The following is a 19,714-nucleotide window of genomic DNA, read 5'->3' as shown; positions in this document are numbered from 1 at the left end:
GAGTGCATTCCAGAGATTAGGTAGACGGTGAAAGTACGAGTGTCTTTACATATTATTTAGATGACAGGGGCGGATCCAGAGTTTCGCATGCATTACATTATTTATGTTTATGTTCATCATGCCATCTAAGGAACCTTCTGTAACAAATTTTAACCACCTGTAAACTATGTGTAATTTATTTTACTTTGATTGTATATAATTTGTAAAAACAGTTGAAGACCAAAAAAAAAAAAAAAAAAACAAAGGTCACAACAATAATAGCTAGTTATCCTTACCAACTATATCACGTCTGTTATGTAAAATAAAATTCTATTTGTAGCTTCATAGGTAAGCTACACTGCCTCATGAACATTGTGACTGCTTTATTAGAGTAATTGACTGCTCTATTAGAGTATCTCGATCTTGTATGCAATTTCTTGAAGGGGGGGGGGGGGGGGCATTTGCCCCAAATGCCCCATCCTGGATCCGCCACTGGATGAGGCTAGTGAATTAGTTTGTTACTAGATCCTGATCTTGTGCTGGCAGAGTTAAAAGTGATGAAGTTTGTTATAGTGAACTGGTTCGTTGGAGACTTGATAGATTGATGGCGAACAAAATATCCTGCAATTCAAATAGATACATCAGAGGGAGAAGCTTCAGCTTGAGAAGACTTGTCTTATAATTGCTAGCATAATCACCTAACATATATTTGGTAGCACGGCGTTGTACTCTTTCAATGTTTAAACTGTCTTTTAGCAGGTAAGGTCGCCAAACCTGTGTGCAATATAATAGCTGTGATCGAACCAAAGATATGTAAAGTTTAACCATAAGATGGGCAATGGGGGAAAACTGATTGTACGGCGAATTATGCACCTATCATGTATCCCCCCCCCCCCCCTCGGGCGTAAGTGGGGCTTTACAGGGGGAATTGACACGAAACTGCTGCCCCACTATGGGGCATTTGACGATCGTTCAGTAAGCACCAAAATATTTTTTTGTTGTAACTTCCTTCGCTATGTCAAATCCCGCGTTGCAACTGGGGCCAACGGTGGGGATTTGACACGATAGGTTTGCCCTCATTCGGCTGTGTCAAATCCCCTCTATAGCCCCATATATGCCCGAGGGGGGGGGGGGGGGGGGGGGGGCAATACATTGATAGGTGCATTAATCCTAGAATTTTTTAAGCACAGGAAATAATAAAGCTATAATGTTTATTCCAACTCAAATCTTCAGATATTATAATGCTGAGGTCTTTATGGCTATCTTGATGAGAGATAACTGCAATGGCGGATCCAGCATGGGGCATTTGGGGCAAATGCCCCCCCCCCCCCCCGCCTTGTGGAGGAGCCATGCCACTTGAGCCATGCTTCTGATTAAAATAGCTACTAAACTTTGTGTCAGGCCAAGATCAGTTTATTAACTCATGAAAATGTGCACATTTTACTAGCATAAATTACAAATTCACCTGAAACCAAAGCAAACCAGTCAAACTAGCTGTAAAATTGTCACCCAGCACCTTCGTGCGTACTAAGCGCCTCTAAAAGTAATTATCGTATTGTTGTTAAAAGATGTTCAGAGCCTTTTAAATAGCTTTTAAGACTTCACAACCATCCAAAAAGGCCAGAATGGCAAAAATCAACTGTGAGACACTACTAAGAGGTGATTATTTGCTGCTTCAAAATGCAGCAACTAACAAGAGAATCTGCATGGCTCTCCCCAACCAACTACAACTTAGCCTGTTTGTGCCCCTCCCACAGCTCCTGGATCCGCCCGTGGTAACTGTGTCAAACATGTAATATGAGGTAGCAGCCTTACATTTGAAAGATAGATGTACTGTTTTCTTTAGGTTAAAGTTCATGTCAGTGGTACTGGACCAGGTAACCAAAGCATTAACATCTTCTTGTAAAGTAATCTGATCAAGTTCAGTAATAATGTGCATGAAACACTCTTCATCTGCAAATTTTAGAAGGTCGCTATGGTGAATAAATGATGTAATATTGTTTATGTACATTATGAACAACAAGGGGCCAAGAATGCTACCTTGTGGTACACCAGAAGGTAGCATTCTGAAGCTGTTGACTACCTTTATTACGAGATTTTGTTTCAACAAACTTTCGTTTGGGATCTCCAGTGCACCTGAAATATTTCAGCATAGAATGAATGAGGTCCTCTCAGATCTCCCGGGTGTACTCTGTCACATTGATGACATACTTGTTTATGGCAAGGACACAGCAGAACACAACACCAGACTACATGCTACCCTTCAAAGGATCAAGACAGCTGGCATCACACTGAATGACAACAAATGTCACTTTAACCAGTTACGGATAATATTCTTGGGTCATGTTATTAATCAAAATGGTATTTCACCTGATCCAAAGAAGACAACTGCCATACAAAAATGGCTGCTCCCACATCAGTCACTGAACTTAGACGGTTAATGGGGATGGCGAATCAAATGAGCAAATTTTCCCTTAACATTGCACAGATCTCCAAACCACTAAGAGAGCTTTTGAGTTCCAAAGTGACATGGAGATGGACACTTCTTCAGGATGATGCCTTTCACAAACTGAAGGAGGAAATTTCCTCACTGCATGTCCTGGCCTTGTATGATCAAGAGTATATAATGGAGAGGGCTCCCCATTATATATTCTTGGTATGATGTAGAGGCAAAAACAAAAGTATGTGCAGATGCCTCATGCCATGGTCTGGGAGCTGTCTTATTGCAGCAACAACAGCAACAAAACTCCTGGCGGCCAGTTGCGTTTGCCTCACGGGTTCTGTCAGAAACAGAGAGATGTTATGCCCAGATAGAAAAAGAAGCCTTGGCATTGACATGGGCTGTGGAGAAGTTTTCAGAATACATTCTGGGGAAATACATTACATTGGAAACTGACCACAAACCCTTGGTACCAATTTTAGGAAGCAAGAGTCTAGACACACTGTGACCTTTGATTCAGACTTAGATTAATGAGGTTCCACTATACAATCCACCATGTACCAGGAAAACCTCTATACAGCAGATACATTGTCTAAAGTCCCTATTAATGAACTATCCAGTGATACAGCTTCCTGCTCACCAAAAGAAATTGAGAAATTTTTACAAGGAGTCACAGCCACATTGCCAGTGGGACCAGACCATTTAAATAGCTATTGCACTGCCCAGGCAGAAGACAGCATTTGTTCAAAGTTAATTGAATACTGCAAGTCCGGATGGCCAGCACAAAACCAATTACCAAGAGAGATGAAAGAGTACTGGAGGTATCGAGGTGAGTTGACTTTGAGTGGTAACCCATTGTTTTTTCAGTCCAGAATTGTGGTGCCAACAGCAATAAGACAAATGACATTAGAGAAGATCCACGAGGGGCACGAAGGAATTCAGCGATGTCGAATGTGAGCTTCATGCTCAGTATGGTAGCCTGAAGTATTCAAAAAAGTCAAAGTGTTCGTGCAAGCATGTCTCACATGTAAGAAAACTACGATACCTGCTTAGGAGCCACTGCTGACCACACCTTTACCCTCATACCCATGGGAACGTGTAGCAGCAGATTTATTTAAACTAAATGGTTCTACTTATCTATTAGAAGTGGACGATTATTCTCAATTTATAGAAATACAGAAGCTGAACTCCACTACATCTGCTAGCATAATTAATCACCTCAAGGCTATCTGCATGATTAGGAATCCCGACTGAGATGATATCAGATAATGGACCACAATTTGCTTCTGAGGAGATCCATGAATTCTCTGCTTATGGCTTCAGGCATACCACAAGTCCCTACTACCCTCAAGCAAATGGGTTGGCTGAAAGGGCAGTGAGGACTGTGAAACGTTTATTACAATATTCTGCTGACCCATATAAAGCACTCCTTAACTACAGAGCAACCCCACTGCCCTGGTGTTCACTCAGCCCAGCAGAACTGTTGATCAGGAGAAAGATAAGGATGGAGATAACAAAGAACCTTATACCTAGATGGTTGCACATTGAAAACTTCAGAACTTTAGATGAGCAGTGCAAGAGATCCCAGAAGGATCAGTATGACAAACATCACAGACAAGAACATTGCCAAGTCTGCCTGATGACCAGCCTGTATGGATTGAGACAGACAAGAGGACAGCACATTCCAGGAACAGTTCTACATCCAGCCAACACCCCAAGATCATATGTTGTAGAAACTCCTTCTGGTGAAGTGCGAAGGAATCGCACCCATTTAAGATTTAGAACTGATACTCCGGATATTCATGGTGTAACTTTGGCTGATGAAAGATCCTCTACAGTCTCTCATAGACCTGTGACATGTTCCCAAATTGGAACTAACATACGCCCTCTAGACTGCCTGAGATTTTGACTTACAGGGGGATATGTTGTATAGACTGACTTTTATGAGATTATTTAATTACTGTAACTATTTAATGTATGGTGTGGATTGTTTAGAATAGAACAGTTGATCACGTGTTCACACAGGTAATACCATACAATACCAATTTCAGTATGGTTTTCAACCTGGTCATTCTTGTCAAAGCCAACTCATCTTGTTTGTATAGAGTAGATCCAACTATAGCACTAAACCATTAACATCAAATTGACTTATAGTTATGCTTGATTTCTCCAAGGCTTTTGATACAGTTCTCCACCAGAGATTACTGAACAAAGGCTGCACTCTCGATTGGGTGCCTGGCTGACCCAGCGGTCTCAAAGAGTTGTACTGAATGGTGATTACTCAGAATTTCTTTCTGTTGAATCTAGTTCCCTCCAGGGGACAGTTCTGGGTCCCATTTTATTTTATATTAACGAATAGTCAAATCTGCATGATGACAGATCACTGTATTCTACAATCACACTTTAACACCATACTTTCCTGGTCACAATATTCATCCCTGGTATGTGACCCATACTTAATTAAGGACATTCAAACCTAAGGTACTGTACAAAGGAGGACTATAAGCTGTACATCGGGTTTTATCTGACCATAGTTGGACTAGCAGTGTAACTGCGCCATGCCATGCTGCATACTATTATAGGTATGTACCATTAGGCAATACTATTTTGATATTGTACAAATTGTATGTATCTTTTAGGCTGTGCACCTGTGCCTCTCAGCATCTTGCTGCCTACCCAGTATCCAAATTTATAGTAATGCCATTTTGAATATATCTTCAGATGTCAGCTTATATATAGTGGCTCATTGGACCACTTAATTATTATTGATTTTATGTTTCAGATCTCCTGCCCATATTGTCATATCTCACCACTTCATTATTCAGCATGACATCATGAAAGTTTTCATTCAATCATCTCAACCTTTGAGTGAGGTTTAAAGATTGCATGGGAGTAATAAACTATATATAACTTGCTTACATAGCTAGCTAGTCATAGAGGAAGGCAGGCTAGATGAGCCCTCAATGTAAGGAGGGAGCTTCAACCTTTGATTATAAAGATAGCTGGATAGCTAATAAAGATCAGTTGAAATTGAAATACTCTTATGATAGAGCACTCAGCTAACTATTGATCTAATAAAACAGTCAGATTTGCAATGAATACTGATCTGCTGCCCACAGTTAACTTTCCTGATCTGAAACATAAAAATTAACAAGAAGTTAATTGCCTTATATAAAATATAGGCATTTCCCTGGCCAGTCACCACTTCAGTATTTCTGTACTTTTAATTAATCACGCTGATCACTGCAAATGCTGATCAGTTAACTAGAACATTGGTATCAGTTTGAGGTATATAGATAGGTCTACCCGAAGGCATAGACTATATTGATCAGCCAATCATAAATTGCTATAATTAAAAAAAATAATATTGTTATAATTTAAAAAAAATAATAACAGTGTGTCATGCCCACAGATTGAGCCATAGCCATGCTAGATAGCTAGCTAGATAGGAAACCTAATAGACTGTGTAGTAATTCCTAAAATGGATGCTCCTATTGATGCATACTCAACTAGCTATGCCTACTCAGTTTTACAATCTCACGTAGAGTCATATTCTCAGTCTAGCATAGCTACCTACTACTAAACTTACCCTTCACACTCCATGTACAAAACTAAAATCTAATGGACCTCACCTTACATTGTATATTGAAAACCCTATTCTACATTCTTAGTACAGGCTCATTACCATCTGATTGGCTACAATTGATCCTGTACTCCAGTTTAATACCAATTCATCATGGTTATTCATTGTGGGGGAACTCTGTCAAAGCCTTAACTTGAAATATAGGCAAACCTTTGAATTTCATAGACAAGTTTGTATTTTACCTATACCCATTGAGGGATTCTTTTGAGCTAAGGGTTTTCTTTTGGAATGAGCAATGGATACCATTTCTTAATTGAAATAATAAAAATAAACTTCGGTGTAACAAAAATCATTTTATCCCTTATGGAAATACAATAGTGCCAAAGCACTCTTTCTTTAACTAATGCATTAAAGTATCAGACATTTAAATTACCATCTAGCACTGCCTTTAAAAATAATTGAAGGTGCCAGTGGCAAAAGGGGACAAGTGCCATTTGAAAATTTAGATGACCACGACGTAGTGGGCATTAAACACAATTTTGGGACAACATTGAAATATTGTAACATTTGCTAAAACTGATTTGAGACTGCCATAAACTTTTAAATTCGTTGTTTACTTAGTGACAACATTATTCACATGGCTAAAACAAGCCATTCTAATTTTTAGAAAATGGAAAATTTAAAAATGGCACATGACCCCTTTTTCCACTGACCCCTTCAATTATAATTTGGTTGAATTTGGACTCCTAATGTATTTATAAAACTTTAAATCCTTCTGCAAAGGTCTAAATGGCAATATCAGTGTAAAACCTTCTATGAACTGGGCAGGGATCTGAACCCCCTCTCCTTCACTATGAGCTGGTAGAAAATTGCATTTTAAGCATAGATAAATGAAAAGATAGAAAGAGCAAGAGGACTGCTAAGAATCTAAAAGGTGGTCAAAATTAAACTTTAGGAGTGAGGTTTAAATTAAAGCTGAATTCTGTTATAGAACAGTCAACTACCCAAATAGAGACATCCCCAAAATGATTTTATCCTAAACTATAAGGATAAAAGACCACTGAGTGTGAGCTGAAATTGAAACTGTCCTTCTTAACTTGCATATAAGGGATTTACGTGTTCTCTTAGCTACTGCAATTATTATAATAGGTATAGCTTTAGCACTAAAAAACTTTACAGTATAACTGCATCACACAAGACTCAGTTTTATTTTAATTCCTGCTCGTGCATCGAGCACAGCAATGGTATAACGTTCAACATTGTGCTCTTTGTCAACTTCCAAATGAAACCTGAAAAGTTATGAATTACTTGACCATAACAGATCCCTGTCAGTGAATTAACTTACTTGTTCAGGATGTGTGTTACTGTTACTTTGAGTTCATCCATGGCAAAATGCTGGCCAATACAATTCCTATGAAAACATAGTTCAGCATTTAACATACATAAAGGACTTGTTAACTACATTGGTTGTGTATGTTACATAGCAGATCATACAGAATTGTATATGTTTTAGTATAGCTAGTTCATGCAAGTGTATTTTATAGGTTTAAAAGTCAGTTTATACTACTGGCATGCATATAATATAGTATGATACATATATGGTACATGCCTTGGTCCAGCAGAAAAAGGAAGATACATAAAAGGATCTCTGTTCTTGGAGTTCTCAGCATTAAATCTTGTTGGATCAAATTCCTAAAGTGATGAAAAGTACACATCACATGCGGCCCTGCCATCAAATTCTGTTAATACATTGTGGATACTGGAACTGACAAATATTCATTGAAAATAGTTGCATAACATTAATCCTATGATCTGATCTTGCAAAATTATCTTTTTTGAGACACGATGCATACTTGTAATGTACATAGACAAACAGTGATGATTCAAAATTCTTGACAGTGTGGGTAAAAGTTTTCACTGAACATGGTGTTATTCATGGTCTGTCAAAGTATCTAGGGTTCTGACTTGAATGTGACTATGTCTGGATGTATACTACCCTGCAATGGCATATAAATATAAAGTATTTAACATATTTGTCTATTTTTGGCAGGAAAAATATTGCTTCCAGTTACTTGAGCACCTAAAATAGTGCTCTTGAAAAGTAATATAGTGGAATATATTATGGGATTATAGTAATCAAAACAAGGTGGTTGCCTACACCTGCAGCTATACTGGTGCATATTTAATCATTTAATTCCAACTATAGTTGATGGTACATATATCCATGCACGACTGAGAAGGGATTAAATGTTTACTAGTACAGCTGCAGGTTGTAGGTGGCCTCTCTTGTTTCATTGCTTTTATTGCTGTGATCGCTAAAATTCCTGAATGTTGTTTGGAATGGCATAGATTGTTCAGCTGAATGCTTGCCCTGGCTATCGATTATAGAAAAGCAGCATGGCAATTTCACTTTATTTTCAGCCCATAACAGTATGAGAAGTGCCTCTGCAATCAATCCACTCACTATCAAAACTATGATTCCAGTTATTGATGCACTATCTTACGAATCTACACAGTAGCAAAGAGAGAAATGAGACACAAAAGAGGACAAAAATAAGTCCATGATGCATGTATTATAACTGTTGTGGTAGGTGAAAGGCCAAGGAAAGTGTCAATACAAAAAATTAATGCCTTGACATGGTAATGTTTCATGAAGACGACAAGAAGCATAATGGAAGATAAAAGAAAAGGCATAGAGGACAGACACCCATTGAAACCTCAAAAGGAATACTACAGATGTGAGTTGGTATATAATGGTGGCTGTATACAATGAGTCATTTAGCCCCTATTTATTTACTTATTTATTTATTTAGCATTGGTACCTGCCCTACATGCAGGACCATTTCAAATTCCACATTAACCACAATAACATATATCAATGCATTGGGAATGAAGCATTAAGGATCATGTCCTAAAGTAGCATGCATGGTGATACCTTTTGCATGAACCTTATTCCACCATCATGCAACCCTAATAGTTAAAGTGATGTGAACATGTGGGTTAACTAAACAGCAGAACTGCATGTAAGCTAAACCAATAATTATCAAGACATGTGCAAATTGTGTAGTGCTATCCTATTATGCAGGCACTGTAATAACATGGTCAGCAAAGAGTATTAAAAGCAGTACTATCTACTGTAGCTATACTGCAAGCAAAAGTTTGAGCAAAACACTTCCTGGCTAATTTTTTTAGGCAATTAGTTAATGTCACGAAGAATTGAAGTTACAAAGAGAAGGCACTTACTCTAATAGAACACACAGGACAAACATGCAAACAAATGAACACACACCCAATTGGCCTGCCCTATACCCATCAAATGTGCTACTATATACTTTTCCAACAGTCCATATGCTATGAAGCTATACCAGGATGCTATGAAGATGAGAAAAAAGCTGAGTTATAAAAATATGCACCAAAAAGGGTAAATAAAAAAAAAGTTTTGTCACAGGCAGGATTCAAACCTTCACCCTACACAGCAGTAACCACAACAACTGGTGCTTTACCAGCAGAGCTGTAGTTAGAAATGGAATGCAGGTGAAATTTTCTCTATATGATGGCCTTCAATGTGCTGTAGCTGACGAAGGAATGCATGTAGAAGCTTGCAATAAGATTTGCGACGTAGCCAGATAGTGAGTATGTCATTTTGCATGTGAATTGTGTCGATACGTACACAGATTGTCGAGTAAGCATTGTCAATAGCTGACATATGAAAAAGTGTGTCACAAAAAATTGGCACTGAGAAGAAAAAAATTGTCATTGGGCAGGAATCAAACCCTGGACCTTTCTATGTGCTGCTGTTTTTTCATGGTTTTGACAGGAACGTAGTAGCTCAAGTTTTCCTCTACACCAAACGTCTTCAAAGCTATGTAGATAGCAAATAAAAGCATGTAGCGATTTGTAACAACAAACTTGGAGTTGCTAGATGATGAGCGCTTAATTTCGTTAATCCCGTGTCAATATGTGCTTTAGTTGTCAAGTCAGTGGTGTCACAAAGAAAGAATGCAGACAGACAGACAGACAGCTTTTCAGCATTATATATATATATATATACTAGCATTGGTACCTGCCTGCAGCACATTTTACAATAACATAGTGGTCTATTAACTTGAAACATCACCATCATTCATGTATGCAGCATGCATGGTGATGTCTTTTTCAAAGTACATGAGTGTTGAAACCATGTGAGTGTGCAAGTAAAACTAGTATATTAAAAATTATAAATTTAAAAATGAAGTAGGAATCCAAGCAATTTAAAGTTGTGAAACAAGAGATGAACAATGGTAGCTATTACAGTATAGCTCAGTGGGAAATCCCTACTTTGGCATGGTATAACAATTATTTTGTGTTCAATGCCAAAGTAGGATTACCCACTGAGCTAAAAGACTGGGGAAAATAAGGACTTGTTGTGGTATGTTGAAGTCATAAGCTTGAGCAAATTCCTTCATTTCATGGGAGTCGAATTGCGGTCCATTGTCTGTGACCATAGTAGCAGGAATCCCAAATCTGGCAAAAATGGTTTTCAGTTGTGTTACAATGTTGGAAGATGTTGTGGTTGTTAGTTTTTGCACCTCTACAAATCTTGAGTAATAGTCTGCTACCAGCAAATATTGAGAGCCTTTTAGTTTGAAGAGGTCCGCAGCTATACGCTCCCATGGATAATTTGGTAAGGGTGTTGTCATTAACGGCTCTCTGGACAGAACTGTCAATTTTTGACAAGTTGGGCAGGACTGTACAAAGTGTTCTATGGCCATAGAAACTCCTGGCCACCATACTGAAAAAGCAATTCGTAATATGCATCGCTGTATGCCTTGATGACCATGATGGATTTTTTTCAAGAGTTTCCTGTCTCATCTCTGAGGGTACCACGATTCGTGTTTGATACAGTAGTAGGTTTTTGCTGAGTGTAAAACAACCTCAGTATCTCCAGTATTCTTTAAGCTCTCTGCTAAGTTGGTTCCTGGATGGCCACCCAGATGTGCAAAATTCAATCAGTTTAGAGCAGATTCTATCATTTGCTTGTTTCTTTGCATAAGTCTCTAAACGGTCTGCACTGGCTGGGAGCACTGTCCTTATGGCTTGGATGAACTGCTCTGTTTCTTTGGAGCTAACAACAGTTGCATCACAGGATTCCCTTAGTGGTGCTCTAGACAGGGTGTCTGCAGTATATAAGGATTTCCCTGGTACATGCTGGATTGTATACTGGAATCGCATAAGGCGAAGTCTAAACCGTAACGCTCTGGGAGGTAACAGATCCAAGCTCTTCTGTCCTAAGAGTGGTACAAGAGGCTTGTGATCAGTTTCCAACTGGATGACTTTGCCAAGGGTGTATATACTCAGAGAACTTCTCCAAGACCCATGTCAAAGCAAGAGCCTCCTTTTCAATTTGGGCAAATCCAAGTTCTGTCACCGAAGAAGGTGGTTTCATTGCTGAGATAACTGTCGTTTTTCGTGGGTCTGGCGAAATGCCGTGGTGGTCAATGACATGGCCAAGAAACATGATTCGGGTTTGAGAGAACTGGAATTTCTCTGCATTTATTGTAACTCCTGCATCTTTAATTCGTTCAAGCACTGCCCAAAGTCTATCATCATGCTCACTAGGGGTGGCCCCAAACACTAGAATGTCATCAACGTGGCATAACACCCCAGGAAGGCCAGATAAGATGTCGTTCATGTGGCACTGAAAAACTTCTGGTGCACTTGATATTCCAAATGGCAGTCTGTTAAAACAGAACCGGCCATATGGTGTAATAAGGTTGTAAGCAATCTGGATTCCAGTTATCTGCTAATTTGTGTATTTCCGTGATGAAATGGTCAGCTGACTCATCCAGAAGCTGGCTACACTGATTAAATTGAGCGCGCTCATAGATCACATTTTTCTTTACTTTAAAATATTTGTCAAATTCGTCTATAACCTTCTCGTATTTCTTCCTGTCATCTCCTGATATGCGGGTAGTGTCCAACACTTCCTCTCCCACGCAGTACAAGAGGGTGCTGACTTGGCGTTGTTCTCCTTTCTCAGCTAACCTGCGGTACTGCTTGAAACGGCACTTCCACTTCGGCCTTTGCAAACGAAAAGGGGGTCGGAGGCTGTAGGTTCATCATTCTAACACCATGTGGCGTACGGCGTGGTCAATCACGTGAACAACAACATTCCAACTAAAGCACACCATACAATACATACATATACGCATACACTGCTACAATATTACATACAAGTGTCTGTCCCATATATGCTACAGCTAATACTCAATGATATTTATTGCAAGTACAAAAGAAACACTAAAAAATGTGTTAGTGTTTTTTTTGAAAATGATATAAGTGCACCAGCAATGAGAAAGAATGGTACATGCATAACATGAAAGTTATATACAGTGGAAAGCAAGTCATACAGTACCTGCCTTAAATGTGCAGAACTTTACTGCTCCGTATGTACTCTATCAGTATAATTGATTAACTTCAGTGACAAAAAGTTAACCATGTGCTGAGGTGTTTGGTATAGCCATATATAAAGTGGTTATGGGAATATGGGTGCAGATAGTGATAGTGAAATTCCTTTAAACAATACATCATATGTATTTGAAGTGAGCTTATATTCTACTCAACTAATGCTCTCCTGCTCTATATCCATCTTACCTATACAGCTGCACAGTGAAACCAACAGTTAACATATATAGGAGAGGTATTATCAAGAGTTCATAATATTACTAAGGGGGGATTGCAAATTTAAACAAGTAGAATAGGGATTGAAGTTGTGATTCTGAAAAAAACTCCGTAAACAAGAAGTAATAGGGATAGCGATTCACAATACTGCTTAATACATCAATACAAGCCATGAAGCTTGATTTGTGTACATTGAATTTAACATTCCTATTTCAACTGTTCTAAAAAGCTGAAATAGGGATCTTAAATTCAATGTACACAAATCAATCACCATCCATCCATCCCTATTACTTCTTGTTTATGCAGTTTTTTTTAGAATCACAACTTCGATCCCTTTTCTACTTGTTTAAATTTACAATTTTTTGTCCCTCTAGTTTCTGAAATTTTTTCATGTCCATGCACATGGACAACATAATTTTATGGCTGGTGTGCACTGCATGCAGTAATATAGCACTGAGTAGTATATATGTAGTATGTGAAGGCTTGCTCCATGATGCTCAAGCTTCTGTACAGGTAGAGTGTGTACTCATGATCAGTCTTATGGAATAGCCATAGACTCTGAAAAGGCATGATCAGTCTATGGCTATTCCATAAGACTGATCATGAGTACACACTCTACCTGTACAGAAGCTTGAGCATCATGGAGCAAGCCTTCAGGCTGTATTCACCCAATGTGTTAAATGCTTTGATCCACAACAATAAACGCATTAATGGCATTGAAATTGAAAATCCTATCAATCTGTAAAAAGTAGCTATCTGTAGCTATTATTTAGTCTTCTCTCGTGCAGATCCTTCAGGCAACTGCTCTCAATCTTTCGATCATGTACGAAGGAAACACGCCCTCTTTTTGATTCTGTTTTTTTATGATAGAATTTTTTTTGTTTAATACAAAAGATGATAATAATAAACAAAAAGGTTTTCACACTCAAACAGTGGCAGAGAGGCAAACTCTTCCCAATCCTGTGATGATAGCCATTATACAGAAGCAGCATTGCCACGTTGATCATCAATAGCAACATTCTGAATTAAATTTCCGGTAGCTTATAAGGAATGATACATATACTGGAAGGCGATACTGTTTTCTTACGTAAATTCTTCACCCAAAGCCTCGGAGCTGCCCTTAATTGTTGATCGCATACAAAGGGGATACACACCTTTTTGATTCAAAGGGTTACACTATTTCTGATAGCTTATGATCGAGGCTTGTTATGTCGATTCTTGACTGATAAATGGCTATAGCAGCCCTTAGGACAGTGCCTGAATGCAGTTTCAGTGACGTGCTATGGGCCACACACCCTTCACTGATGTGAGTTGAAGAACTATAAAACGTTCAGAAACAATTTTCAGTGAGTAGTATTTATGTTTAATGTTTAGTTTAATACATCTTGATGCGTTTTAGTCCCATGTGTTGCTTCAAATGGCATTTTTTAAACTACTGTATTTATGTTTTGATGGCTTTGCGAGTGACTGGCGTCTCAAAGCCATCACCCTTGCTCTATATCTTGCAATTGCCTTAGAAAGCAAAGATTTTAATACCACACAGACCTGGGTATAGGAATGATTTTAAAATACACCATACATTTTTAGTGCTGATATCTACTTCCTGTGGGCTGTACAATCATAACAGGGTGAAAAACGTGTAACAAAAAGATTCTGAAAAACGATGCTCAAAAAAGGTTGGCTATACGAAAAAAAAGAAATAGAATGTATGTGGATTTGACCCCACACCAACACACACCATTGAAATTATGAAGCGTGTGATTTGATCACTAATCCAACTGCACAAACTGGGTGGAGTGAACTAAAAAGTGTTTATAAACGGGCAGGTTGAATGGCATAGGTGTTTACTTGCAATCATGCAAGCGGCTTATAGAAAAATTTTACTGGCTTAGGCTCAACACTGTTGTCTTCACGGCACCATAGAGAACAAACAAAAGCACGTAGTGATTCGTAACAACAAACTTGGAGTTGTTAGATAATGTGTGCTTAATTTTGTGGAAGTGTCATGTTGATACGTGTTTGGGTTTTTGAGTTAGCGGTATTGTGAGGAAGGAATGCAGACAGACAGACAGCATTTCAGCTTTATATATATATATTTATTTATTTATTTATTTACAGTAATATGGCTTTACAACACAAGGGCTGAAGGTCTGTAGGACACCTAGTCCTACAGCCTGTTTAAAGATGAAAAGGTGCAGAAAGGAAAAAAATCTGACTGGACCTGGGCGGCTTCAAACTTGCAGCCAACCGATTTACGCTTGAACACTAACAGGAGTCTGCCAGGTGGTCAGGATGTTTTCTCCTTGTCAATTTCATGCACCCTAGTGTTGCGAATGTGGTCAGTGAAGCAGGAAAAAACTGAATTTGACAATTTAAAAAATAATTGATTTTGTTTTACTGCAATGGTTTTCTTGTTTTTAACGCTAAATTGGATTTTCATAGAGAAGCTTTTTACTCTGTGTGATATTTTTATGATACTTTTTAACAGCAGCATTTTTGTGGGAGTCCTACATAACTTTTTTCTGGGGGAGACGAATCCTAACTTAACATTACTACTGCTTGACCATCCCAGTACACCCTGTAGATTGTTAGTTTGCACTACTGTAACAGCACCGTACCTCTGCATTGTCCCATACCAATGGATCATGGTGCATTGTTATTATGTCCATTGTAAACCACGTTCCTAATGAGAAAAGCAAGCAAAAATATAATGTGTATACAAATTTGGAAAGATACTATTTGCAGTAACCTGCCACTTAAAATTTCACCCTTGAATATTAAAGAAACACTCTATATGTATATAACCTCTATGTGATGTACTACTTTGGAAACTCCGGCTATTTTGCTCTAACTCACATCTCATTAACAAGTACCTGCTAACATACCTTTGGGTATTCTGTCTCCATCTATTATCATATCTTCTGATAATTCTTTTGCAATGTATGGTACAGGTGGGTAGAGCCTCCATGACTCCTTAATACACATTGTAGTATAGGAGAGTTTGGACAGGTCTTCCCTGACAGTATACACATCAACCAATAACAGTGTAGTGGTAGTTAATAGCTCACCATGTGATGTAGTCCCTACCAGCTAACACCTCTCTGATCTCTTTCCTACACATTTCCTGGTGTTCCTTGTACATTGCCAAACAATACAGTACCCAGCTGAGACCTACATGAATATAGATTATTGAAAAGATGACATCACTAGACAAGATCTGTGAAACAAAGTGTAAAAAGAACGCATATACCGTATAGTAAAAAAACTTTGGCGGTAAAAAAGTTTGGGGAAAAACCCACTGTTGCAAAATTGACGAAAAAAACTTTGGTGAATGGGGCTTCACTTAAATTTTGTTTAGCTACCACGTTCTGTACCTGCTCGGATGCAATATCGCTACACGCAAGTGATTAATAAACAACTCACAAATTAAGGGGTGTGGCAGCCATTTCGATCGCGAGTCTTAATCCCTCACATTGAGGGATGATGACTCACGATCGAAACAGCTGTCACACCCCTTAATTAGCAAGTCTTTTAATCACTTGCACTTGCATGTAGTGGCATTGCATTCAAGTGTAAGCATCATTTACTGGTTCTTGTAATGTCAAGAGCAATGTTTGGATTTTCGTGAACTCTTGTGGGATGATGAACCTTGCAACAATCGAAGGAAATACCCACGATACCTCACACGATACTTCGATACCTATCCTTTCAACATGGCTAATCTGTTCATGTGATTGCTAAAAATAATTGGCAGATAAAACTTTGGTGACTGTAATGCTATTTGCCAAATTCACCAAAGTTTTATCGCCAAAGGTTTTTACTATCACACATGACGATAGTAGTGTATAGTAGGGACCACAAAGGAGTAAGCGTGGCCCATGAAATAACATCACCAAAAAAAACAGCCTCAATTTTCCCAGACGACAATGAGGCAGTATTGGTTAGGTAAAACTAAGCCCAAACAAGCTTTCAGATCGACTCGAAATGTTTTCAACAAGTTGATACAGAATTTTAAAAAAAATTATTTAACAGAATTTTCTAGTGACTGACTGACTGACTGAATAACTGACTGATGCTTTCAGACAAGCGTAACTTGATAACGGCTAAGGCTATGGGCTTGATTTTTTCACTGTTCGACGTCGCTTTGGCCCGACAGGTGCCTTTTGGCATACTGCAGTACATACAATGCATTCTTCACGGACTTACCAGTGTTCTCCTTTGTGTCCCGTTCATCTTTGCTGATAGCAAAAGTGTCGATTTGACGATGGCACATGGTGGCTTCTCTTCGTATATAACGGAAATTGTTCATATTTGTCATAGTGGCTATTCTAATAGCAGAGGTGCTTTTCAAACAGTTCTTGATTTGTACCGCTGTGTAACGGGTTGAACATAGCCAACAATGAAGCGTAATGGATACTTCCCTTTTCAGACAATAATTATTGATATAACTGGGGCATGCAGCACCATTTCTTTCTTTCGGTATGCGTGGATTGCAGAGGTGCTTTTCGAACAGTTCTTGATTCGAAATGCTGTGTAACGGGTTGAACATAGCTGACAACAAGCGTCATGGTCACTTCACTTTTCAGACGATAATTGGGGCATGTGGCGCCATTTCAGATGCGGTATGCGTGGGTTCACCAGTCATAATAATTATTTACAAAAAAAGTTAACAAACAAGTACACAGAAAAATTTGGAATTTTCAACTAGAGTAGGGACCATAACACATCGATAAAAAGTACTGAAACAAGCTGGAGTAGTGCACGATATTAAATTAAGAAGTGTTATATCTCTACTGTGCTCAAGACACCATAATGGAAACTGATGCACAGTAGGAATATAACACTTCTTATTGTTTTACTGTGATTTAACATTGTGCACTACTTCAACTTGTTTCAGTACTTTTTATCGAGCTATGTATGGTCTCTACTCTAGTTGAAGATTCCAAATTTTTCTGTGTATATGGTAACAATTAGGAAATTTTTACATCCAGAAAGTGCAAGACAGTTTGATGTCAACTATTATGGACTATGACACATGGTAGTGTGTCATGCGGCCAAGAAAGCCGTTGCGCCACACTGTAAGTTATTTACAGGAAGAAGAAAACATGATTTTCATACATATGTATAGCTCGGTGCACATGCTCCCTTCTCAAATTGGAATCAAGACAGGGGTCCACTACTAGTATAGCTGCAGGTATATATGACCACCCTTATAGGTTTTTATTTCTATGATCACTACTCAAATGCAAAATTGCTAATTTTTCTTACACTTTTAAATTACTTTTTGTAACTTAATTTATGACTAGTGAACCAGTGCATACCGCATCAAAGGAAAGAATGGTACCATAAAAACTACTTCAGCAACTGAATATACATCCTGACTGTCAATTACTCAATAGCAGAGTGGCCACTCTGTTTCATTTTCAGCCATGTTCGACCCAATTCACAGCAGTACAACATTATCATTATTTTAAAAATTTATCTAGGACTGCGTCAAATACAACCAAGTACATACACCAACGTGACAGCCCCCTGGTGAGGCTATTAGGTAGTGAAGGCACGATCCCCAAATCAACTCAATAAGCCACAGTAGTGACAGATACAACACAATAGTGGCATCGTAACTAAAGGCCACCAGTAGCTAAGTGCCAGTACATTGTTGGTGTGGTAATGGCACAGTGATGTGTACACAGTATATGCATACACAACCTGCAGGAGATGCACAATACTGTAGGAGTATACAAGCCAGGTGAACCAGATAAGGAAGACAGCCAAGCCAGCCAGAGCCTGTAAGCTAGGTAAAGGGAAAATGTACAATAATACAAGAAAACATACCACACTCTTTACAATACATTAGTACAAACAGACAATCAAACCAACCAGAGCCTAGCAAACCAGAAAAAATATAAAATACAAGACATATGTACATTTCAATACAAACAATACCTGTCCTTGTGCAGCTGGCATGTCAAATATAAAAACAGGTGTCCTGCAGCCATAGATACACGGAGCGCATCCACTAGCAGCCGCATGGCGACTTGAGACTTAGTGTGCCAGCTGGCAACACTTTCAAACACAATTGAACAGCAATTCGCTCCTCTAAATAGCCATTTGAATCTGCTCGATTGGTGGTGGGTATATCACGTGCTGTTTTGATCGGCATTAAATAGAATTGTCGTACGTTTCTATCACCTCCACGGAAACATTCACCCATTATGCAATTGTCTCTTCATACAACATGGATTCTATTCCTGGTGAGTGCGAAGCCTTAGGCCTTGTAGTTTTCTCAAACATTATTATTTATTTATTCATTTATTTATTCATTCATTATTAATGACATAATTTTAACCATGTTTCGTATTATTCTTAGTACTTGGTTGTATAATAATGCTTTACAGCACAAGTGCTGAAGGTCTGTAGGACACCTGGTCCTACAGCCTGCTCAAAGACCTTAGCTACATAAGGTGTGTTTGAAAAGTTGGAGAAAGGAGAAAAAATCCATGACTGGACCTAGTGTAGTGGAGTAACAGAACATGCACACACTGACAAACATAGCTAAGTAATTCTTTGTATAGGTATCAACACATATAGTGAAAACAGTGTACATGTATGTCTTCTTGACCATTGAGTCAGTTGTGATATTGAGAAGTATTGTGCGTGCTCTTATATTGCTGTTATCATCCTATCCTGTGTAATTGCTGTAACGACCCATCCTCTGGGCCAGAGTTGCTGGCGGTCAACCTCACTACAACTGGCGTAGTCGGCAGGCGTAGTCCTGGCAGTTTATAACTTGAACCAAAGGTGAAAACGCTGTTGTACCGTGGTATAGATTTGGATTAACGGTACCAGGAAAGGTTAGCTGACCAGAGTTGTGTTCTTTCGTTCTCCTGACATCGTCTAGACACACCGACACGTGCGACAATTAGAAGCGTGGTGATCACGTGGTCTACTGTTCGCAGCAGACATGTCACTACAGCCTCAGGGATCTGGAGACAGCCATGAAGGTACTCGTAGTGTTACAATTAATCGTCCTGTGATAACGCCAGAACCAT

General features: G+C 38.7%; 1 protein-coding gene across 1 annotated transcript in view; it reads right to left on the bottom strand.

Annotated features, from left to right (window-relative positions):
* Positions 1–7,121: 7,121 nt before the first annotated feature.
* LOC136260469 (ultra-long-chain fatty acid omega-hydroxylase-like) overlaps positions 7,122–19,714 on the bottom strand; it is a 53,719-nt gene continuing 41,126 nt past the window's right edge. The window contains exons 10-15 of the mRNA XM_066054203.1: positions 15,731–15,833; positions 15,548–15,678; positions 15,281–15,345; positions 7,612–7,694; positions 7,348–7,413; positions 7,122–7,291 (exon numbers count right to left, since the gene is read on the bottom strand). Of these exons, the coding sequence (XP_065910275.1) occupies positions 7,192–7,291; positions 7,348–7,413; positions 7,612–7,694; positions 15,281–15,345; positions 15,548–15,678; positions 15,731–15,833 (548 nt within the window). The 3' untranslated portion in view covers positions 7,122–7,191. The remainder of the gene's footprint in view (positions 7,292–7,347; positions 7,414–7,611; positions 7,695–15,280; positions 15,346–15,547; positions 15,679–15,730; positions 15,834–19,714) is intronic.

The sequence above is a fragment of the Dysidea avara genome, chromosome 7 (assembly GCF_963678975.1).
Source record: "Dysidea avara chromosome 7, odDysAvar1.4, whole genome shotgun sequence".
In the NCBI taxonomy this organism is placed as follows: domain Eukaryota; kingdom Metazoa; phylum Porifera; class Demospongiae; order Dictyoceratida; family Dysideidae; genus Dysidea; species Dysidea avara.
Note: the sequence above shows the minus strand (reverse complement) of the source record. Positions and strands in the feature narration are given on the sequence as shown.